The sequence below is a fragment of the Lethenteron reissneri genome, chromosome 44 (genome assembly GCF_015708825.2).
Source record: "Lethenteron reissneri isolate LAM-NWPU_2019-01 chromosome 44, ASM1570882v1, whole genome shotgun sequence".
NCBI classification, from domain to species: domain Eukaryota; kingdom Metazoa; phylum Chordata; class Hyperoartia; order Petromyzontiformes; family Petromyzontidae; genus Lethenteron; species Lethenteron reissneri.
The window spans coordinates 3,340,786-3,365,720 of record NC_083822.1 but is presented as its reverse complement, the minus strand read 5'-3'; the positions used below and the strand labels follow the sequence as shown (position 1 = coordinate 3,365,720).

At 41.9% G+C, this 24,935-nt stretch overlaps 2 protein-coding genes across 8 annotated transcripts in view; both read left to right on the top strand.

Annotated features, from left to right (window-relative positions):
- Positions 1 to 12,395, top strand: part of B3GNTL1 (UDP-GlcNAc:betaGal beta-1,3-N-acetylglucosaminyltransferase like 1) — a 49,051-nt gene extending 36,656 nt beyond the window's left edge. For 4 of the 5 annotated variants that reach the window (XM_061569746.1, XM_061569745.1, XM_061569747.1 and 1 more), the window contains 9 exons: positions 840 to 904; positions 3,186 to 3,251; positions 4,625 to 4,720; positions 6,424 to 6,519; positions 6,916 to 7,040; positions 7,837 to 7,972; positions 9,399 to 9,467; positions 10,651 to 10,725; positions 11,787 to 12,395. In XM_061569746.1, coding sequence (XP_061425730.1) covers positions 840 to 904; positions 3,186 to 3,251; positions 4,625 to 4,720; positions 6,424 to 6,519; positions 6,916 to 7,040; positions 7,837 to 7,972; positions 9,399 to 9,467; positions 10,651 to 10,725; positions 11,787 to 11,867 — 809 coding nt within the window. In that variant the 3' untranslated portion in view covers positions 11,868 to 12,395. Of the gene's footprint in view, positions 1 to 839; positions 905 to 3,185; positions 3,252 to 4,624; positions 4,721 to 6,423; positions 6,520 to 6,915; positions 7,041 to 7,820; positions 7,973 to 9,398; positions 9,468 to 10,650; positions 10,726 to 11,786 lie in introns of all 5 variants that reach the window. The other variant, XR_009756390.1, reaches the window with a different exon arrangement.
- Positions 12,396 to 22,410: 10,015 nt separating this feature from the next.
- Positions 22,411 to 24,935, top strand: part of LOC133353469 (ankyrin repeat and fibronectin type-III domain-containing protein 1-like) — a 289,388-nt gene continuing 286,863 nt past the window's right edge. Inside the window, exon 1 of one of the 3 annotated variants that reach the window (XM_061569738.1) lies at positions 22,411 to 22,539. The gene's annotated coding sequence lies outside the window, so the exon portion shown is untranslated. Of the gene's footprint in view, positions 22,544 to 23,419; positions 23,553 to 24,935 lie in introns of those variants that run through there. The other 2 variants (XM_061569737.1, XM_061569736.1) reach the window with 2 other exon arrangements.

Here is a 24,935-nt window from a genome sequence, read left to right as displayed (position 1 = left end):
ATGAATGGATCAGAAGTGTTCCGTCCCATCGTGCCAAACTAATGTGCCCCACAATTCCACACTGATGTGCATCGTTTAACACTGTGTGGCAACTGATCAATCTGCATGAATTCCATTTTTTATATATATATATTGCAAGGACTTTTAAAATCAATGTTTTCATCTTTACTCATACAAAGTCTCTAATGTAACAATCCACCAAGCTCCTGCACATGATTTCATTACTCCCAATTTCACGTGGTTTTGTTAATCACTTTAAAATTACCTTTAAACTTTTGTTGGTTGATTTATTTCCAATGACTCTTTGTTTTTTTCAGTAAAGTCACGTAGAAGTAAAATAAAATAATTCATGAATACGACGTTTTGATTGCAACACAAGCAACCGTCATCAGGAAGAACTAAATTTGAGAGACAAAACACAGACACGGAGATACACAGACAGACACACAAGCAGAGAGAGACAACACAGAGAGACCCAATGCCCCTGTGTCGAGGCCTTAAATAGAGAGAGAGAGGGGGTGGGCAGAGAGAGAGGTGGGTCTGTTGGGGCAGCTGCTGAAGCAGAGAAATTAGCATGTCAATGAAAGACCCAACAAGATTGGTACATTTTAGATAGGAGTTGTGTGGAAATCTACCCCGAAGCGACCGAGGGAAAGAAAGATCGAAGTGCCCTATGAGAGCCTGGTAAATTTTAGAGAGAGAAATAGGCAGTTTGAGAAAACAAAATGTGGCAATTTTTTTGGGAAATGTAATGCAATGCAACACAGAGAGTCGGCTAACACAGTTAACAACAACAAAAAGGCATTTTATTTTCAATTGTTGTTTCTCACATTCTTCAGTGGGATTTTCCAAGAACCAGGCCATTGCACAGAGTTCGGGCTGTCATCTGTGCTTTCAGGATGCAGTAAGTTTTGCAATGACACCATTGCACACACGGAGCAATAGAATGCAAATATTCAGTAGAAATTTATGGGTGTGACAGAAAGAAATGGTTGTGCATTGTTTGTGTAGTCTCGGGTCATGCTTAGAATGTGGAGTTTTAATTTAGACCCTGAGCTTTGGCGCACGCTGAAGAGACTGCCCTTCAGCTTGACTGTATTACATGAGAAACCAACTGATGATTTAGAAGTCTCATTGTGGTGATGGGAAACAACCACCCAATGTGTATCTTTATGGATCAGCACAGAGGCCCTTTATTCATTTTTCCTTACCCAATCAAAACTGTAAACTCAAAAAATAAATGGATCACATGTGCACATCTTTATTTGAATTATCTTGGAGAACACATCAAATGCAACAACAAAAGCCATTTTTATTATTACATGCTTTTTATTAACTCACTCTGTTGTATCCTCAAATCTTGTAACTCAAAATTTACCCACTTCCCAATGTGGTATCGACTGCAAACTTGGTATACTTATGTCATACTGATGACAATACTATTTTTTATAATTACAATTTTTAAATAATATATTTTTAAACATTATTTTTATATGTTATGTTTCGGCTTGGGTCTAATTGTCCACGCTCAACTGACGTTGGCTGTAAACCACCACGGTCCCTTACGTTATGGCAAGCTTCTGGGCCACTTCCTGGAGTCGTGGAGTTCTGCCATTACTAATACGGTACATTTAAATAAGGCGTGTTTTAAAAAAAGTTTGTTTAAAATATTACTTATTATTTTTGCCTAATTTTGAAAATCGTAATTATATGAAAATGTTACCATCTTCCTGTATGATAGTTCATTGACATCAGCCATGGTCAGTCCACTGCTGGATTAAGGTCTCCCCAAACTCGTGATCCTGTGATATAAGAATCCACCTGGCACCTGCACACCAGCTGATTTGGTGGTTATTTGGTTATGTGGCTAAAAGCTGCATGCCTACCTGTATATGTGGCTCACCTTGAAGCAAATTCAATGTATTTGTCAGGCAAAACAATTGTATTGATATATATTTACAGGAAAATGTATATATATTGTTCAAGTAAGAAACATATTTCCAACTTCTGTAATGGTCTCTTAAGTTTTAGACTTGACCAACAGTTCCTGGGGGCAGTAATTGTAAGAAGTTGAATATTACATACTATAGAGTTATATATTACATATCCATTTAATTAATGGTCAAATAAAACAGGTAATATATTGTTTTGCTTTTTCGATTTACATCCATATTAGGTTCATTATGCGTGTAAGCAAGGAGCAGAATTTAAGGGGACTCATAATTATTTTGTCCTCTGACTCACCCCGCAGTCAATTATTAGCAGGAGTTCAAGAGTGGCAATTTTCACACGGTTTAAATGCATGCCGCGCCATTAATTGTTCATATTTCCAGAAAGAGCCAGCCAGCTTGTAATCGTGTGTGCACAACATCCTTGCCCTGTTTAACTGGCGCGTTTTATTTGGAAAGTCTTGAGTAAATGCTATAAAAGTCGTGCTTTGGCAACTTATTTTACAACACAAATTATTCATCTTTTCCACAACACGGGTACGAATGGAGCTTTGTGCGGTGACGATTGCCAGTAGGAATAGAACTGGATCCTTGGATTTGAGAGTTTGGTGGAATTGAGAAAGTACAGGCGAAGGGAGTGATTAAGTGGAGCACATTAGGAGAGAACAATGAACTCTTGTCAGTATTGTATACATAAGCAGTGCAGAACAGAGGTGCAAAGCAGTAATTATAGCATTTACGCTTACATAATACATGGCGTGGGGTGGGGCAGTGGCGTATTGGTTAGCGCACTGGTATTAACCCAGCATCAATGGTAAGTGATATTGAACTGGTTATTGAGCCCCATAACATCAACCCACACTGACCAGTTTGGTGCGGTGTGGTCAAGTGACCCTGTGACCGAATTGGTGTGGGCAAGCTTTCATCCAGCAGTGGATTGAACAAGTCCTTTGAATGCACTTGTTTTAATATTATTGCTTACACGAACGTTATTATAACCAAATGAGAGTTCATTGAGACTCAACAATTTTTTGTAATGAAGACATGGGGTACAGAGTTAGATTTAGATTATTTTTGTTTAATATACGTGTTTATAAACTCATCATAACGGTGTCAAAATTAAACCGTGTACATTTTTTGAAACGCGTAAAATCTCTGTTGTTTTTTGGCTTAATGTTCGACTTCACTTCTGTGCTTCAACTGTCTATTTTTAAATGCGTGCATTTTTTACTTTAGGATGACGTCATGATGCCAGAAAGGATAAGACTCCAGTACGAGGCTGCTCAAAATCACCCCGGGGCAGTGAGTGTTCTGTGTGTGCACCCAGCTTTCATAGCTTTGTATATCCGTTAGCTAAATATTTAAAGCGAAGCACTAATGCACTCTTGCAGAAGGTCAGCATTTAAGTTAAAATGCCTGACTCACATTTAGAAAGTTGCGGGTTCAATTCCCTGAGTCGACTCGATCATCATCTCTACATGGTTGATAAAAAAAATTACGACTATTTTTACATTAAATTAATAATGATTATCCTGTGACTAAATATATCCCTGAATTGGCAATGTGGAATTTTGACAGCTGGCTAAGGCCAGCACTGAAGGTGACTGGCATACCAGCAACCGCTGGGAGATGCTATGACTTGATTTTCCAAGATGAAATTTGTACGAGCTTGGGTTGGAGTAATGATTTTATTATCGTCTGTTTTCTAAATTATTGTTATGTTATGATAATTATCGTTGCTCGTTTTATATAAAAAAATATTTTATCTCATGACAAAATATTAATAATGTTAAATTAAAAGGTGTTAATCAATGTTGTAGCCATTGCCATTTCAATTAGTGCTTTACAAAACGTGTTTCAGAGTTGTTGAAGTCTTGGCGTTCATACTATTCCATAATAGTCTTTGAACATTTTATGAATTAAATCTTGACTTAACGCTTTCGTGACTGCTGGAATTCATACTCTTTGGGTCTTTCGGTAAAGTCGCATAGATAGAAGAAAAATAAAATAAAAATCACGATGTTTTGATCGCAACACAAGCAATCACTTTCAGGTGAAAAAATACAGCAGTCAGCCTGCTGTTGTGAATTTTTGTTATTTAATTATTTTTATATCTACATGACTTTACCCAAAGAGTATTTTATGAATTAGTTACATAGCGTGTGACTACATTTGCTTTGATCAGAAAATGCATGGCAGGTTTACATTGAGTGAACTGCAGTTGGAGGATCTTTCAGCGAGCTTATTTTTACTGGAGATAAAGAAAAGTGCAGAGCAAGGCCATAATAATGCAAAATCCATACTCTTTGGTTCTTTCGGTAAAGTCACGTAGAAAATAATAATAAATCACGACGTTTCGATCTCCACACAAGCGGCCGTCCTCTTTCCCACCTGAGGACGATCGCTTGTGTGGCGATGGAAACGTCGTGATTTATCATTATTTTTCTACGTGACTTTACCGAAAGAACCAAAGAGTATGGATTCCTGCAGTCACGAAAGCTTCAAATCAAGAATGCAAAATACAATTACAGAGTTATGGGAAAGTGATAACGCGATAAATTGTAGTGTCGTAAAAAAATAATATTGAATCAGTATCGCATCGTATCATGAAATATACTATTGCGGCAACCCTACCGTGAGCGTACGGTTTATTCGAAGGTATGTTTTATGCCCAGGTGATAGGCTGCCAAGTAAGGAGGGAGCCAGAAGACTCGACAGAGCGGTACACGCGGTGGATTAACGGCCTCTCTCATGAACAGCTGCTCACTCAGGTAAGGGCACGGTCCACTGCGTGCTGACACCACCCACCCATTGTCCTACCAACAGGCCTTTGGAGAAACATTCATTATTTTTCAATCATAAAATATTACATTTTTTGCACGTGCACGTTTATGGCTGCGCTTTTTTTTGGCTTGAGCACAATAAAATTAAGGCAGGTGCCGCCGTAGGCAGGGATGTAAAATTTGCGGTCGCATGTGCACACACGTACACGCTTATACATACCTTGGCAAGTGACTCAATAAACTTACACAACTTTGCTTACTCTCTTAATGTACATGCAAATATACATTAATTATTATCCAGGGCAATGGTGCTGTGGTGTAATGGTTGAAGTCTAATCATTTAGCAAGGTCCTTAAATCCTACCAACTATGTTCACCTCGCAGTATAGATGCATAAACTGCAGTCGATTGGTAGCTTACATATTGTGGGGGTCAAGTGTGTGGAAGAGTAGGCCAAAATATAATCTCGAGGCGCTTTCTAGGGCCCCCTCTAATTGAGACACTTCCGGCAGTACTAACACGTGCAAGCACACACACTAATGTTTGCGGGGTGGTAGCTTCAGTGGGAAGTTCTACTCAGCCACAATTTGAGGGAAACATGAGAAACCTGTCCCACTCTAATGTCTGCGGTGTTTAACACTGTATACCGAACTGCAGAAGGAATTCATTTTGAATGTGCGTGCTGCCAGCACCGCGCGTTTTCCCCCTTTCCTTTCACAATTGCAGTGTATACATACAAAGGGCGCTGTGCTCTTAATGTGTTTGCATTCAAGAGTTAAAAAATAACTCTTTTGAATTACGGTGATAAATAGGCACTTTGAGGTGTGTTAGTGAAGCATTGAAAACAGGATCCAAACAGTGCCTGGAGTGTGTGTTTTGAAGAGGTCATGGGGCAGTGATTTTCCCTGCTTTCCTCAATCAATGGAAGCAGTTCTCGGGAATTCTTACAAACCGTCATGACGAGCCGATTCTTGATTATATGTTTATTGAAAATTATATTTCCAAATATGGCTTACTTCAAAAGGCATCTTTGTTTTTTGGTGCTTGTGCTGTGCATAGGTTATTCATAGAACACGTAACTATATGCTTGTGAATGCAATTTAGTACCACTACATTTTAGAGGTGGAGATATGATGCAGTGGTTAGTGCACTGTGCTATGAACTTGGTGACCTGACTTCGATTCCTGGCCACAGCTAGCATCAGTAGTGACTGTTATCTAATCCAGTCCTGGGCCCCCCTCCGTCCAGCAACCAGCAGTGACCAGCATGGCCAAGTAGGGTTTAACCAACCCCGGGACTGACGTGATGAAATGGTAATGCCTTCATCCAGCAGTGGATTAACAGCAGGCTGTAAATTATGAATACTTTTAATGTCCACGTAAATAGGTCAATACAGTCAAAAATAAATCAGCATTTTTCCTTAAAAAAAAAGGGGTTATTGGCATTCAAATCCGCAAACTGCATAAACAAAGTACTTGTTTACAAATTGTAGCAGTGACTGCATTATATATTCTTGAACCAAGATGACCTGCTTGGGCACAGTGAAACCAATTTGGTGTGTGAAGCAGCTCGGCAGCTGCCCTGTGGTTTGTTTCGGGAAACTGAAGTCAGTACCTGCCGTAATGTATTTATTGTATCTGTGTGGTAACACATTCAATTATTGCAATACATACACCCGTGTGCGATTTGCAGGCATTCACCTCACATGGCCCGACCGTTATCATGCCCACTTGGTTCTGTCACAGAGACCTCTTCAATGCCATCGGCAATTTCGACGAAGGGGGGAAGGTAAGGTCTTGTTGCTCGCCGGTTATCTATTTAATGTTTAAAAAAAAAGGATCCACTGTTAAAATTCTAGTTTCCGAAACGGTGATGTTAGAAGCTTTCGTTGTGATAAAAAAATGAACGGACGGCTCACTCCGTGTCGGTTGTGTCTACTGCAAACAAGCCAGATAATGTGGTACGCTGTTTATTCAGGAGAATTCATTTACCCCCCGCAGTGTGATTTTAGCCCTGAAATGGAACCGTTGCATTGCCTGGCAGAAGAGGATGTGGCCCACTGATTTGCAATGGCATTGTCGGCTTATGGACTGCCGGACTGAAGCGAGTGGGCTGAAACATTTAGCGTGGCGAGGCCTCAAAGGGAGTTTGGGTGCTTGAGCGCGGCTACTTGTTTGCGTCTAGGGCGTTCCCGAGGACCTGCTGTTTTTCTACCAGCTCCTCCGCCTCGGGAACCGACCCCTTCGCGTGGACCAGTGCCTTCTCACGTACCGTTACCACCGGACGGCCGCCACCCACTCGGTCCTCGAGTGAGTTGGGGCAACCAAACAACACCCTTCTCGAGTGAAATGACGGGTCGCTGTCATCATCACGAGCAACGGCGGGGGCATCGTCATCATCGTCGTCATCATAATCACGATCCAGAAACACGATTACAATTACACACGTCACAAGCCAGTGATGTTCCACTTTACAAGACAAAGGCGTAAAACAATTGAAAGTAAATACTGTAAAACTATGAAAAGAGAGAATATATAAGTGATATATTTATATAAGAATATTTCAATCTTCAGTTGCTGCAGAAACAGCAGCAGCAATAAAATTATCACCATCATGGGACCTCCTGTGCCAGTACCAAAATATGAGAATAGGTTTTTCCCCTTTTATCTGGCAACACAACAGGTGTTAAGTTGTTAAAACACCAAACTGAAACCTTTTACAAGGAATCATGTCTGCATTAACCACGGTGGCGAGATGTTAACTACCTCGTCTCGTATGCAGGTCGTGGGTTCTGACCCAACATTGACGCCTGTTGTATTTTTGCCGTTTTCATGTTCTCCCCGTGGTCATGTGGATTTTTCTCCTAGTCTCTGGTTTTTCCCTCCACATTTAGAAACATGCATTTCGAGGATTTGGATGCTATACATTTCCCCACGATAAGCCATTTTGTTGAGCTATCATTTCTGGAAAAAAGCTATGTAGCTCAGTGAGCCTTACCCGGTTAAATAAAATAAATAGTTTAGTTTAAAGTATTACACATTGCTGTTGGTGTAATGTATAGAGGTGCATTCTGTGTTGTGATGATGCAGTATGCCGTACTCCCAGGGGCACCATATGGGATCTGCGTGTGCGCTTCCTGGAGGAGCGTGTGCTGGCGCAGTGGCAGCGTTTCACCATCTGGAATGCGGGCAAGCAGGGCAGGAAGCTCTACAGGAGCCTCGGCGTCCACAGCCAGCACAAGGTGCTGCGAGCCATCGCGCACACCTTAACAGTGCTAATGTATAGGGGTGAAACGACGATGCATCTATCAATCCATGAAACTCATCACCCATCATCAGCCATGAGCAATCCAATGCTGGAGGAAGGTTTGCTACAGCCGTAGACATCTTTCAAGGGCTTGCGGTGCAATAAGGGGTCAAGACAGTCGGCTTGAGGAGGCTTTTTTGCTGCGAGTGGACTCATTCTGGCTGAAGATGATTTGTTGTACATAACACCTTCACGTCACACTTGTAGCCGCTACAAGGGTGAGACTGAAAGCAATGTTTAACACATAAGAATAGATTATTTCTATGCCGTGCGGATCATGGGTGTTGCTTTGACCGTACTTCACTACGCTGGTCTGTGCGTGTTGGTGAAGCGTATAGATGGGAGCGTGGCATGAGATAGCCAAACATCTAAACATAGGCCTATAGAGCTTGGGCAATTGTTGGCAAAGCTTCTGGCTACCTTCCTGTTTGCCTGTGCATGCCTCTGAATCATTCTCTGAGAGTGGACACCAACTGCGTGTTACAGATTTGTAACTACGACACTATTGCATTACAACAGATATTTCTGCACTGCTCTCTGTCACTCACAATGTAGCCCCAAGCACTATCTAGGTTTGCATCGTTGAGATTCTGAGATCTGATAGCACTGAGCAAATTATGGGTGAGGTGGTCATTGGCACACTGATGTATGGTTCATTCTACAGACTGTAACTACATTATACATTAAGAAAGCATGTGATGTGTGAGTGATGTTAGCAACCGACTCCATGCTTTTCCCACTCTCTGATCAATGTTAGTGTCACGTGGCATGGGAGGCAAATTACTTGGTTCACTAATTATTAGGATTCTATATTTTACATTGCTTTAAATATTATGTCTCACAAATAAACAACGTAGCATTTTAGGATGACCCTGCCTATGATTAGAACCAATCAATTTCTTGGGGGAAGATACATTAAAAGTATATCTGAGTTACGGCCACTACGTCTGCAAATTTGCGCGCGTTACAAATTGAACTATTCTTATTATTTATTTATTTAGTTATAAAAACAGACTAAAAGCATATTTGTGGAAAATTTCAGCTTTCTGGTGCTTTTAGAGAATCATTAACATATACCTCAGTGGGTTATAGTCGTCTGAATATATGATAAGTGTGTGTTTTTTATTAGTGTATTATTGATATATGATAAGTGTGTGTGTTTTATTAGTGTATTATTTACATATGGATATGAATGCTCTCACATAAAGTCCAAAGTAGGAGCTCAGGGAATGCAAGTGAATAATTACCACGTCCTGGCTTTTACGTTCCTAACGCTGATATGTTTTTATACCATATTTAGCTCTGCTTAAATATGTACATATGTAAATAAAGTTGCCAAACTACTTTTTTTTTATTTGCAGGTGGAGGCATTTTGTGATGTGGACATTAAGAAAATAAAGAAAGGGTTTTATACATATGAAGAATCGCAGGTAAATATAACTAATTTTGGAATGTTCTTATGGAAACTTTATTCAAATAACATTTCTATCCACGCCCAAAGTGCGGAGAGCAGTCTCCATCGATTACCCACTCAATCTGTCTGGCCTCTTTTCTCTGCTGTTAACAAGGGCCATTGCTCAAATTGTTGCATATCATTTCTTTATTTTTCTATCTTTCTTTTAGAGCACTGCTATTGACTGATGAATGGAGTTTTCGTTAATAGTGGAATGCCGTCTTTTTCTGTGCTCAGCGCTCCCCACAACGCATGTGGAATCTGACCAAGTCCCATATAATACCTGCATTCCTTCCTGTGCAGCTAAGCTATCTATGATCTCCAATAAATCCTCTTTCTAATGTGTATAATCATGCAGAGGGGTAGGGGGCTGGGGAGCAGTGGTACAGTCATGAGCACACTGTGCTAAGAACCCACAAATTTATGTTTGATTAATGTCCATGGCTAGCATGGAGCGGTGATGTGGTTGTTAACATGGGGCGGTGATGTGGTTGTTAACATGGGGTGGTGATGTGCCCTGCGCAGTAGTGTGTTTTCCCGCTCGTTTGTGAGGGTCCATGGTTTTATTCTGGTTACGTATGCATGTTGAACTTCTTTTGCACCGTACGTAGCTAACAGTGCTAATCGGAGGTACACATGGTGGTGGGTGGGGGGTTAATCCTTGCACGACCCCGGTCTCTCGTTGCAAACGGATAGACAGACAAAGGATCATTTTTCACTCATGATGACAAAAACAAGGATCTTCAAATACATGAATGGTGGTATGATTTATTTAAAGTGCAGTACTCTATTGCATTTCAGCAATCCATCAGGAGCAAATGATCATAACCAATCAGTCATCCAATTACATTTGTTTTGCCCACTCTCCATATTAGGTTTCTCCCAATCTGTTGTGTCCCGAGTATAGAGACGGAAGCGTAGACGACATGAATGTTTTTAATACTCGCAATAAGTCACATCATGTATGAGGAAGCCTCCTCTAGCAGGAACCCTTAAATCGGCATACCTGATCATGTGACCATCTTAATAAGCTAATGCACACATATGCATGGCAATACACCTTGCACTACTTTTGGTTCATGATAGTAATATGATGTATGTGCGTATGAAGCTGGATGTTGCAGAATTAAAATATTAATAAAGGTTATTTTTTTCTTTAGGAACTCAAGAAACCAAATATTCCAATAAAGCATTTTTCAGCAGCAACTCCACCATTCATAATCTGCGTGAAAATGGTAAGCTTATTGCTGTATGGAGTGTCAGAAACCCCACGTATTTGCTTATGTATCAATCTTGCTTCATTCTTTTAGATTACTGGCCAACTTAGAAGTCGCGATTCGTTTAATGCTGCAAGGTCGATCTCTATGACTGTGCTGCTTTGGGCTCTCCCGTTGTGTAGCTTTCAATGGTTTGTATATGCAATTCCAAGTAAAAAAACACAGAGTCCTTTGAAGTAGTTCAAATAAATGCTGGTGGTTGTGTGTGTGTTTTTTACGAGAGCTTGTGCTGACCATTTAATTTTTCAGCTCGCAAAGAAAGTATTTTGGAATGCAACTTATTTAGTGCAAAGAGTCTGACCTCTGGGCATTGTTGCCCATTGCAGGTGGCCAGGAGTGAGGTCTGGTGGAGGAGCCGGCCGGGGTCAGGGCAGATTGCTATCGCTTTAACAAACAGCCCAGAGCTGGCAAGTGGGGTCGTGTGTTTATTCTTTGAATCTCTGACTTTACGAAGCCATAGCCGAGGTTATTTTATTATAGAGATGGGCATAATTATTTTAGGTTCAGCATTTGCCAAAGTCAGATTTACAACTGCATGCACAATGGAGTTTTGGTTACCATTTAATTGTAATACACGGGATAACGAGTGAATTCAAAATAATCACAGGTTTATTTTTTTAAATAGTCATGGGTTCAAAAACATCTGTAGTTGTATTTATTAACTCGTCATTCTATGGTGTAGATTAACTGAATCAGCAGCTTGATAATTTTGGTGAAAATATCGAGCCTCTTAAGGTTTTTGCTGCAGGTAAAGTTCCATGTTTAACGTTATAATGAGTTGTCCGTAATGCTGCAGTAGGTCGTTGTACACATTTACTTTATGCAACACTGGCTACTGGGCAGTTGCCAAAAGGCTTTAATGAAAGAATATATATTAGCCTGCCTTCCTCTGTATGAATGTATACAATCAAAGTAATCGTCATGACCCCATTGTTAATTCACGTAGCCATGCTTGTCTATAGAATTAATAATGATGGTGTTTTTGAAATTTAGTAATGATTTTTTGTTACTTTTTACAGGATCTCACAAGTGGGGCGTTTGAGAAAAACTTGGAGTCATTACATTTGACCGAAGGAGTCCATTTCTACCACTTCAATTGAATTAAAAGGGAACCTCATTAAGAGCTTTGTAGCGGGAAAACATCACGTTGAACACAACATCACGCTGCTCTGATTATTTGTGACTTCTTTCTCTTTGTATACCAAGAGTATGTTTGCCATTGCCACTTGCACGTTAGATGCTATTTAACCACCAAAATACAACATTTTGTTTTACTTTAAATATTTGTTGCAGTCCATTTTTGCTTGACAATCAATTCTCTCTTGTTTAGTCTATTTGGTGAGCGCTTAGTAACATGTGAGCAATGCTTCGTTTTCCCGTGGGCGCAAGCCACGACTTGACACGGATGCTAATGCACACGTGATATGTTTAAAATATAATTTTTGACCACTACAAAAAGCCGTGGAATACCCCGTGGACTTTGTGAGGCGAGCAAATGTTTCTCATTTCTGAATTTTCGTCCTGCCTAATCCTTGTGCAAAATACTGGAGTAAGGTTTCGAGATCTTGGCATGAAGACCTCAACGCCGGAGCGATGGCAGGATTCTAATAAAGAAAGGATTTTCTTAACTTCAGTGAATGCTAAGCTTCTTAACGCAACGCTACAATCTCAGCCCCACGACTTCTCTTTCATAACAGATTGTGCAGCCCAAATGAGATCCGTCAGGTGGAAACCGGAACTTGACCCACCGTGAAGTGCGGTCAGCGCAATTGGTGCTGGTGTCTTGGTAATGTTCAGGCCTCGGTGAAGCGGTCTTCCGTCCTCGTTTTCCTGAAGCGACGTCCTTTGTGTAGTTTTAAGGAAGTTCCCCTGCCCCGTGGGTCACTCATCACACCAGCGGAGATCACGGTTGCCCACTGAGCCGCCCCAACCAACCCTAACGAAACCCGTCTTGTTAAACAGGCTTTTAATGCTCCACGTGCGTGTGTCCACTCAGTGGCCTGTAACGTTATCCCTTTTAAGGAACAAAGCGCAACACGAGTGTTGATGAACCATGAAACGGTGACTTTAAAGGCATATTATACTCATATCAATGTCTTTCTGTCCTCGCAAAATGTGGGAGTAGTGGCGCACGCATGTGGTCCTGCACTTTGGAGGAAGGCTTGGTGGATCATACCAGTGTTATGTTTGCATAACACCCACCAGCAGGACTGGAGATGCCTGGTTGAGGGCAGTTCAGAAGCGAGGTTGTTGACTTATCAACGATACTTTTTCGAGTGTACATTTTTCTTCAGTGAATTTTGTACCTTTTTATTTTGCCCACATGTGCTCACACGTTTGCCACATGCAACATTGTTTACAATAAAAAAGTCACCATTCACCCGACTAAAAGTGTGTTTATACTCATTGAAGCTTTCCTGGACGAATTCAATGTAAGGATTATTTTTGTTGAACAATCCACTGTTGGATTAAGGCCTCATCCCATGTTTGTAGTGATTGACCATACTTCACCATGCAAGTCAGTGCAGGTTGGTGATTATTAACAATCATTTCATAGCTGAAATGGGCTTGTCTAATAGTAACATTCTTTTTTTCAGTTATTTTTACTGTCGTAAAAATGTATTGAGAACTATGAACAGCATCCTGCATCGTTGTGATTATATTTGTTCAAAGCGGTAAAAATATCAGATTCCAAAAATTCTACAAAAGTGTGATTGAACCGCCATTTTTTAAAGCATCTTTTTTTTTTCTATCCACATGCTACCCTTAGCTTTGTTGTCAAGCGAATGATAGGGCATTCATTATTATTTCAAGCAGAGCCAGGTTTTAGTGAAGCAGTGCGCACCGCGTGGCATGCATTCGAGAGCAGACCCGTGATCGTGCACGGCTGCCATTAACCCCATCCAGCCCATTTGCCACGGACCTCACCTGTGGAGCCCTGTGATTGATGTGCATTCATTCAGGGCGGACACCTGTGGTTCAAAATGAGTGTATAGGCAGATTGATTTGGATACAATAACCTCCGCCCGCCTCCTTTGTTCAGAGGGAATAAATGAAGGCGACGCTCGTTGGGTTTGTAACACGTGTCTAATAAGTAACGTGTAACAATTCATTATTCATCATCGTTAACAACAACAACGTCGCCATCGCCTATTGTGAGGACAGCTAACTATTGCCATACAAAAGCGTTGGTCGAAATGAATTATGGACTACTTGACGCAGGTCTTCTGCTTTTCCGCAACTGGCATTCAAAAACGGTGAACCTAGAAATGTCGTGTGTAGTGAGTGATTCTATATATTTGGTCCCGGTGCCTGTAAAATGACCGTCCCTTGTGAGCAATGTCTTGTAATTTAATGACTGCTGATTATCACGTTTGATAATTACACTGCGTTTCAGAGGGTTGGATTACATCTCACGCCTCCTGGACTTGCCCAATTTAATTCTCTAAATACGAGGTAATTCAAGCACCACAATATCATAAATCTATCGGAAACATGTACAGTACAAATCAAATAATCACTGCATTTAGAAGGTGCGCCATTCTTATCGGGCGATGCTGTCAAGAAATCGCGCTCCTTAAATTAGTGTATCCAATCGGGTAATTTGCAAATACATTTTAAATGACAAGTTTGAACCATGATGCCAGTAACACCTGCCTTACTCTCGAATACAAGCGTGTCACGGGACCTGTAATGTCCGCTGAGAAGCAGACTCCGCATTCGTCGTTGGTCCACCCGCAGCATTAATCAGGGCAGCCGCTGAGTTCTAATCGCGAACCCACTGCAACAAGCGGTAAACACGTGGCCGCAATCGGAGTGGATTGCTTGGAGATCGCACATCAGGTCCATTAAAACAGAGGGGAGATGTGATATGGAGTGGAGTTATCACACAGGTACATTGAAACAGGGTAGATGTGATAGGGAGTGGAGTTATCACACATCAGGTACATTAAAACAGGGGGGGGGCGTGATATGGAGTGGAGTTATCACACATCAGGTACATTGAAAGACGGTACATGTGATATTGAGTGGAGTTATCACACACCAGGTACATTGAAAGAGGGTAGATGTGATATGGAGTGGAGTAAGTCTCTCAAACTTCATATCTTTAAACGATTAATCTTGTGCACAACTTATAAATGCTCGTATTTTGTATATAGTGCCATCTGCTGGCCCTTCGGAGTTTTCGCGTAATTCACGATTATGTGTTAAGAATTCACTCTGGTACATTATTGGAAATCGTAATACTTAAAGTGCAGATATTGAGAGCGAGTCTTATTTGGGTGTCACTTGAATCTGCTCGTAAAATACTCTACCCCTTTGCAATTTAATTTATGTTTCAATGTAGGATTGTGGAGATTGTCTCCATCCATATGTATTAGCTGAATGGCAATATCTGTTTATGATTGCTTCTATTCCCAGCGCTCTTTAAAAAAAATTGTGAATTTACAATCAGTTTCTGCTAGAGTGATCAGATTGCTAGCAATAAGCATCAGGCCAATTTGCTTTAATTAAATGTATCATATTATTGGTTCTTTCGGTAAAGTCAGGTAGAAGGGAAATAATAATAAAATAATAAAAATTTAACAATTCAATTCTCACGACGTTTCGGCCACAACGCAAGCAGCCATCCTCAGGTGAAGAACAGAGCTTTCGAAAAGATAGCATCTTGTTCTTCACCTGAGGACGGCTGCTTGCGTTGTGGCCGTAACGTCGTGAGAAATTAGTTTTATTTGTATTATTTTATTATTTACCTGCTCCATGACTTTACCGAAAGAACCAAGAATATGAATCCTTGCAGTCACGAAAGCTTTAAATCAAAATTTAAATGTCTTAGTTGCCATTGTTTTTTTTTCAGAGAATTATTTGTCAGTAATTGTTTCTAGCAAATACACAATAATGCCCCGTTTCTTTCTCTATTGCCGGTTCACACGTGACTCACCACAAGCCAGCTATGACTTTTTAGACAGCGCATGTCAGAGACGCGTCCAATACAGTTAGCGATGGGCTCGTGCGGGGAACTTTGATTTAATTAACTGTATTGCCTGCCTCTGATATGGATCATATAAGCCGGGCAGGCTTTCCTATTTGGTTTCACAGTAATGGAAACCTACATATTGAACACCGTGCCCTGGCCAACTGGATATCGGACTGGAGGTTCTTTGTGGTTGTAAGGTGAAACCATAGCACCCCCGTCATGTTTTGAATTACACTCAAGAGGTGGAGTCCGTTGATAAAATAGCGCCTCGCGGTCAGGTAAGTCAATATTGTATTTGTTCAGCGATACATTGCCAATGTTTGTTGATGCTACACTGTATTGGTTGCGATGCGACCACGGGGTAATGATGATCACGCTGGACTTGAAATCAATCCACGGGTCACCGGTTCGCGAATTTATCTCCCGTGCCGCGCAGTAGGTGAAACAACGGTGAAAGTTGTATGAAGTCTCCCCCCAACCTCTGTCCACCCAGCAGTAAACATTGCAGTCGATTGATTGGCAGGTCGTATGTGGTGGTGGTGGTGGTGGTGGGTAAAGTCTGGGTAGCCCCATCGAATTGGAAGATCGCCACAGTAGGTTGCCAGCAGTGGCATCAGAAAGTCATTTCATGGCTGCATCGTCACCTGATTTACTGTATTTGTCGTCTTCTCTTTGGTCCGATCTATTGGCGATGGAGAAAACTTGGTCAGATCTCGCACGGGAGAACGTTGGAAGGGGAACATGAAGTTAAAAAAACAAGCCTCCACCTACACATCTTTTACTAGCGTGTGTCATTGCTCCTGCGGCGTTCTGCGAATGCATTTCCTCTTCAGATGCGTTTGGATACAATAAAAAAGCAAGCTTCCTTCTCGAAGCTAAGGCAAGTGTCATTGCATAGCGTGCATCATCGCACGAGGCGATCAGTCTCCCATTAAACAAAACTAATCATCTCTGTGGGATCTTTGAGCTTCTTGATGCAGACATTTCATTGGAAGCGCGACGTGAGACGAATGCGTTGACGACGATTAGAAGCTGGCACGTCGGCTCGAAAGCGATATTACTCGTCTCTTCAATCTCAGGATACCCCCAACTCGCACGGGAAGCTTTCACTTGGGAATGGCCACAACCCAAATCACTTACAGCTGTGAAGGGCACATGAGGGGCAAGCCCTATTTCACACTGCTATATCAATGTTTGGAAACTGGCGATGTCGAGGCGACATGTTGGGCCTGGGCCTTCAGCCGGAAAATGAACTGTGCATTCCCTCTTTTAAATCCTTTATAATAAGTTCGCTTGCTTGCTTGCGTGCTTGCTTGCTTGCTTACGACGGTGCAAATCTTTCGGTCGTTTTTTAACCCACTTCCCGTGATCCAATCGAGCTGACATTTTCCACACAGACTCGTTGTGCGTGACAATTAATGTTCGTTTTTTTAGGAGAAAAATATTATATTTAATTACCAATTGCTTAATGGTGCCATGCAATCATCTGACCCATAGGTGGCAGCCATCTCAAGCCAGAGGAGACGAGAGGACTATAGCCGCCACGCATATAAAGGATTTATAGTGAAAAACTTTGTTTTTACGGGTTTATACTTGTTTCATGTGCTACGGCTTGAGCACTCCACTCGCAACCAGAAGGGGACAAGTTGTAATCCTGGCCAGGAGTCAACTTGCCCGACTTTTCCTTCTGGCGTATGAGAGCCACTTTGTGGGCAGTCACATTATAATCTACTGACCTCTGTCATGGGAATGTGGAATTTCCGCAGTTGGCTCAGTGCTTCCAATGGAGTAGAGTGCTGCCACTCTACTCCAGGCACGGATACCTTTTTTCATTATCTCCTGAGAAGGGTGTTCCTTCGTAACGTGAAAACTCGCCTGCAGGCTCTCGACGACGGGAATTCTCCATATCCATGCTAATGCGTTATCTTGCCGGTTGTGCAAATTCATTCTCAAGAGCTTTGGTCAGACTCGATCACAATATATTTCGGGAAACTGTTGCTTAATGCATGAAATATTTTTAGCCTGAAAGGGCATTCGGGTCTACAATGTCAATTATTTGATCGGTGAACATCATTTAGGTGGGAATTTGTACTTTAGGCTTAAGGAAATCCTCACGGTGTTACTGGTCATATGCTACTGCAGCAACTGCTGCAGACTCTCTTACAGGGTTGTTATTAAATAATTCAGCGATGCATTATGGGTTTTTTTTCATTTGCTCATATATTTCCCTGGACGACAGAGCTAAATTTGGTGAATTGTAAGTACTTCTTAGATGGCAACTGGCACGGCGTTGTTTTATTCCAGTGTGCTAATGCAGTACTCCTAATCCTTGTGTGTGTGTACATACATTGTTTAACATTTTTTTAATTGATTCTCGCATAAAAATAAAATATCCAAGCTTGGCAGTTGAAACAATGGTGCAAGTTTGTTTAAATCCCCCCACCCCACATCCGTCCACCCTTAAGGATAAATGTGTACACCAGTTAGTCGATCGACAGGTCGCGTGCGGCTACTGCTACCTCTTGGAAGAGTAGCCCAAATAACCTTCAGAGCTCGCTCTCTAATGGAGGCCCTTCTACGAGGAGTGGCGTGAGCGAATCATTTCAGGGCTTTACCTTTGGGGCCGTCCATAAATGACGTCACGCGATTTTGGACGATTTTTGACCCACCCCCCCTCGTCACACGGCGTCACAAAAAGTCAGACCCCCCCTCAAATATGACGTCACAAAGCTCTGCACCCCCCCCCCCCCAAAACCATATTTCCATTTTGAAAATAAAACATGCTTCAAATCGCTTTAAACTATTGTCATTGTAGTGCGTATTTAATGTGGCGCTGCACTCTGATGTTGTAGGAGTGTTGTTATAACAATTAGTGTTGTTATAACAATTTGTGTTGTTATAACAATTCTATATTTATTTAAATTTACGCATTTTTACGTGACGTCACATTTCTCAAACCCCCCTCCGCGTCACACATCGTCACAAATGTCTGACCCCCCCCCCCCCCAGGTGCGTGACGTCATTTATGGACGGCCCCTTTACGTTTTAAGTGAGACACGAGGGCAAAATGTACCTTGGTCCACTGACGCCTGCCCGCTGGTCCCTTGCGATGGCTCCCGCTGACCAATTAAGAGTCGCACGTGCCATGCGGAGAAGAAAGAGATAATTAGGAATCAGAGGGGTTTCTGTATTATTCATAGGCTTGTTTACCCAGGACATCCTTACTGAGTCAATAGGGGTCTTGCCAAGTGTATGCAATTAAGGGCAATGTTGGTGTGTGTAATCTCAATTGAGTAGTTATGCACGTGCTAGAATTTGTATCATTGGAATGTTCTACCCGCGCCAGTTACACTGTGTGTGTGGTTTTAGCTCTGGGAAGAAAGTGGAGAACCTCGAGGAAACCCACGCAGAACGTAGAAAGGCACACACAGAAAGGCACCCCAGTCAAGAATCGGACCCACGTCCTTCTCGCTGTGAGGCACACGTGTTACCATTGATATCCTACAAACGGATCACCCCGTAGAGTAGAGTCATGCTGCTTTACACAAATACCTATTCATTTATTTTACTTAGAATGCCGTTTTTGATGAGTTATTTATTTCTGCTCTTAAAGTGTACAGTAGAAGCTGCACATTGAAACAGGAGCTTGGCACTAACACATATAAATGTAAAACATGTGAACTGTACACAATTCCGTGTTACCAGACACACGCGCGCGCTGAGCCTTACACAACAAATTACATTTGTGGTGTGCGCCTGTTGTCCTTGGGGTCTGGTCGTTGGGATGCTGCAACGACACGGGATGGTTCCTGCAGAGACAAAACTGTCCTCTTAAATATTTGAGCACCTGCAAGCTGTACACATCCAGCTTATGAAATGTTAACATTTCCATGACTAATTTTTTTATACGTAGCAGATGCAACTCCAAGATGATTTATCTGCTTGGCCAGATTGAATTTTTTTTTTCAAATGCATAAAACCCACAATATACTGAACCGTTTTGTTGTTGTGTTCTTTTGAAGAGTGGTGACAAATGCTGTCATTGAAAGATAAAGTTCGTATGAACTTTGCATGTGGAATGGTTAGCTGTGAAACGTCTGAGTTATTTGAGGCTTTTATAAATACATTCATCGATAATTTAATTATGTGCCTTTACAATACTTGCTCACCTTCAGGTTTAATATATATATTTTTTATTTTTTTTTACCTACGTGACTTTACCGAAAAAAAAACCTAAGAATATGAATTCTTGCAGTCACTAAAGCTTCAAATCTATAAATAATTTACACTCTGTGCCTCTGTTACTGCCTGTGGTGTAATGTACGGAGTATCGGCACAACATTCGTTTTTATATTTGCACGTTGCTGCATTCCAATCAATGCATGTCCACACTACTTCCCTATTTCACAAAGATCAATCATTCATTAGAATGTTGCCATTTAAATAACAGACACCATCACAAGATAGCCTTGTGATGAAACTCATTAGCTCATATGCTCCGTGAATTAGGATCAGTTTTCGGAGTATTATTTAGCCATTTTGATACATGTAGAGTATTGTGCGCTGCTCTTGTGTGTGGATCCGTGACTACGCATGCTTGGCTTAAATTAACCATAATGACTGCTGTTTTGCTGTGGTGATGGTCTCGCAATCCTGATAAGTGGCCAGTTAAGTTAATACGAGGGCCTTGTTTGAACTCTGGGAGCTATTTTTTTTCAAAGCGGCGTTTACACATGCGACGATGCCGTGGTGTATGGGTGAGCACACTCGACTGGTGGAGAGATGTTCACTACCTTGCTTGGTATGCAGGAGGCCGTGGGTTCGACCCTGACCCTGACTCCTGCATATTTAGAGTTTGCATGTTCTCCCCGTGGCCACGTGGATTTTTCTCCGGGTCTTCTGGTTGCTCCCCTCCACATTTAGAAAAATGCGTTTCGAGTGTTTGGCTGATGTAAATGCCCACGTGACGAGCCATTGAGTGGAGCTATCATTTGTGGCCAGGTCGTTTCAAAGAAAATTGCTGTTTGGCTCAGTGGGCCTTACCTGGTAAAGTAAAAAAATTAGTGTAGTTTAGTCTCCTCGTGCGGCAGTTGAAACAATGGACAAGCTTATCAGTGTATATATCGATACAGGTTGTGTGTGGTGAGGTAAAGTGTGGCTACTCCCAATGCTGCCAATGTGGAATTTTAAATTGTCTCCATAACATTCATAGTCTAAATACACGTTTCATAATACAGTACAATGTAATCATTAAAAATTTGCACGTTTCATGATGAAGTAATGCATTGCATTGTCTATGTTGAAGTGTTGACATTTCTTTCAAGAATCACGATTTATTACATTTTGTTTGAGCCTTCAGATTGAGCGACCGTGATTTTGGACAGCCGGGGCGATTTCCGCTCTCGGCACAGCAGAAGTGAAACAAATGGCTCATTGTCTTTGGCATGCATTCACTGCCGACCTGTGAATGTAATCGAGCTCACTTACTTGGAGGTGACTTGAGGAACAAATATTTACCTTGAGCAAACTCAACCCAAAACAGCATGCAATCTGGTGATGCAAGTGTGAGTTTTGTGGCAGGGGCTTTTGGAGATGCCCAGTGGGGCCACTTTGCCTGGTGTGCTGTTGGGTCTAGTTGGCAGAATGTGCGATGTGTGGAATAAGTAAGTGTCTTTACCCAACGTTAATCAACGTGCACTCATCTTCATGATAATGAAACACCCCTTACCGCCTCCCACAATCTATTCTGCTCACAACATTACGTAATAATTTCACTGTAAATAACTTAATGGTGGAATTATTTCGGAGTTTCGGGTTCAGTAATGCAATATTCGAGGTGACAAGTCGTTTGCAAGTGATTACATGGGACATGGCGTTTATGTGGAAGCTCTGATCCAAATGGTGGTGTTTTTTTTCTCGTATGGAATTTAGAGATCAAATGTGTAGTTGCTCTTCTGTCTGAGCTATTAAAGCCCATCAATGTCATATTGTCTAGTCAATGTCGTCTTGTCTAGCGTCTCCTTTCAGGCTGTTGTAGACTTCCACCCAATAAGTGTTATACAATGCGTACGTCAACCCATCACTCCCATATGCTTGCTGTATCCTACAACCTAATTTCAATGTGTATTATCGACGGGGTTATCTCATTATTGGTCTTCCAGTACATGATCGAGTTATGTGCAATTTATATAAAAACATACATATATACTACAGTCACACACGAGCGGACATCCACCATGCAGGTCGACCGAGACAATCAGCTCTTGTGCACAAGCCAGATCGATTGTTTAGACCTCAAGAGATAGGTGTCTGTTCAGAGACAGGCCTTCATCCAGCAGTGTATTATTCATCGTGGCTGTTAAACTATGTTCACAAAAATCGACTTCACACGTGCACCCCTGCGACAGGAGTGACAGAGCGCGCATCGAATTTAAAACTCGCTTTCCGTGTTTCAGACACGCTCTCCCACTCCCACACCCCCCGCTGCATGCCGTGCCCATATAAAAATTAAATAAGCGCGAACAAAAAAAATCAATTAAGGATGAAATCAAAGCGATCCGTCTCGTAACGGCGGGCGCTGCACGCACGCGTTTCTCGTGCGGTGCGCTGTGCCCTGGACCCCCTCTTGGCAGTAAACGACCCCCCCCCCCCCCCGCGTGCGTGCGCTTTGGCCGCTTCGTATCGTCTCTCGGTCGGTCCCGTCCATTTGGCAAAGACCGCGACGACGGCCTCTTTCTGCTACCGACTTCGCCTCGTAGCCCTCCCTGGACTGCGAGCGCCTACAATGCCACCCTGTGAGTAAGTGCCACGACTGCATTTGCAGTCTCTCCGCACATGTTCGTACACACGGCGCAAACAAGCTGCGGTGATCGAGTGAAGGGACAGAATGTGTGTTTGCTTGTTCCCGTTTGCGATGCTGTGTTGAAACAGGCAAAAAAAAAACATGTTTCGTTTAAAGAAAACAACTATGTGCTGTGTTGAATGGTATTCGATTTTGTGCCAAATATATCGATTATTATATATTTATCAATCGGCGTGTGCTCATAATGAAATTAGCGAAAATGAAATTTTACTCAAAAATATTTAATTCTCTTGGTTTTTCAGTGTGCCGCTGTGCGAATGAAGAACACGCTGAGCTATACGTCCATGCTCAAATGATTTCTCATTCACTCTATACGCATCAGTAACGTTGGGGAAAAAATAATGTGCTTATCTTCAAAGTGCCATATAAGGTAGTCAGGTTACATTGCCAGAGATAAACATGATGATTTAAATAATGCACTGTATACAAAACACCCACTGCTGTATAGGGATGCTCAAATAATCGCCCTTCCAGACTTCTTGATAACCACTGATTAATTTAATTATACGTTAGATTCCATTCTATTTCATGGTATGCTCTCATGAATCTCAAACATTATCACAGTCCTGCGGTTTGGCCCTTTTTCTTTTATAAATGTAAAAATACCCACCACCAGTGGAAAACCCACATAGACATCCCACGACAGTCAGTTCCCACCCACTGATGTTAATATTGGGAGGATTCTGCATGTGTGGACGAACCCGGTACACAATGTGCGCCATGAAAAATGTTAAGTGTGAGGTCGGCCAGCTCGTGCAGTGGTGTGCCGGCCTTTCAGATGAGGTCAGAATGCAATCGTGACTTGGAGGGCTCTGGCTTCCAACACAGGCTGCAGATGCGTGCTTGTGGGGAATACTTTGCACGCTAGCAGCCGGAGGCAAGTGCTGTCCACCTGGTTGATATCCACCGGTGCCGATTGTTTCCGCGCTGATTGTTTCACTGGGGGTAAGCTTGACACGTTGATTTTCACCTCGACCGCATGCTATTTATTTTTGCTTGCATACAAGGGTTATTGTCGAATATTGTTACGAGATGCTGTGCGGAGAGAGAGAGTTTCAACTCAATTGTATTGTGGAGCCTATGCAATGTTATTGTGGTGTGTTTATCGTGTCGCTGCATTTGGTAAATGTTCAACTGTGAAATAACACTCGTTACACACGCATTGTAGTTTAGTGTGAAGTTTTTCACGTACAAATTGAAGTCTTTAATGTATGTATGCATTTTTTGAAAGACATAAATATATGCAGCTTCACTTAACTAATGAGGCTGCTTTTCAAGGAATGGCCATATCCATGATTGTCGTATGACGCTCTCTTGATGCAGTTTCGGACAATTCAGTCGCCACCTGCTCTCGTCTCCAAACAAGCATGTCGTTAGAGTGCTCTGAAATGCCACACTTATTGAACAACAGAGGCACGCAAATGTATACAAGTATGAGTCGCAGTACATCACTAAACTAATCTGTGCCTTCAAGTGGCCATTCCCTAAATCTGTTTTTAAATACGGCGCACGCTCCAGTACTTGGCCTTCAGATTTTATATTTATACGCTTGTCTATTCATTCTAAATATAAGTTTCCGTTAATTGTGTAAGCATGCGTATGGAAATTGGAGCCTACCCGTATCCCACCAATTTCATAATTTGACGTTCATGATTGGGTTATTTTTTGGTGTGAAATTTAATGCACATTTTCCCGCACTACAATAGAATTCGTATCCGTGGTGATGTGGCGAACAAGCATTGCTTATCCCAGAATGTAATCTGTAATTGAACTTCCACATCCTCGAAAACAATGCGAGGATAGTACAGACTGACTGGAAGAATAGGGCCGCGAATAGTACATTGAATGGACCCTACAGCTGGTGAAGGTGTAATAGGAGTCTTGAGTAATCGGGTCACAGATGAGAGGAGTTATCCTGTAATCCGAGTCCCTTGTGTTTGAAGATGTTGTATTGTGGTTTTCATGTCTCAGGACAGAACTGCTCATCTTAAGTACATTTGACCAAACATGCGTCATCAGCTTTAATTGACGCTGGTACAATTTCAACGTGATTTGTGGGTCCTGGTGCAGAGACCTGGTGGCTGGCTCTCATGTTCATCACAACTGTCCCTTTCTCTCAATGGCTCTTCAGGCGGGCACAGCAATGTATTAAACTCACAAGGGGTAGGTCTCGACTGTTGTTGTTGCTACTCGATATGCAGAGCTGACATTTACTTGTAACGACTGAGATACGACATGCGATGACATTGGCATGACTGTTAATGATGCAGAATATGGACATCCAGGGGGGCTTTTGTAAATCGATTGGAATCAAAATGATGGAATAAG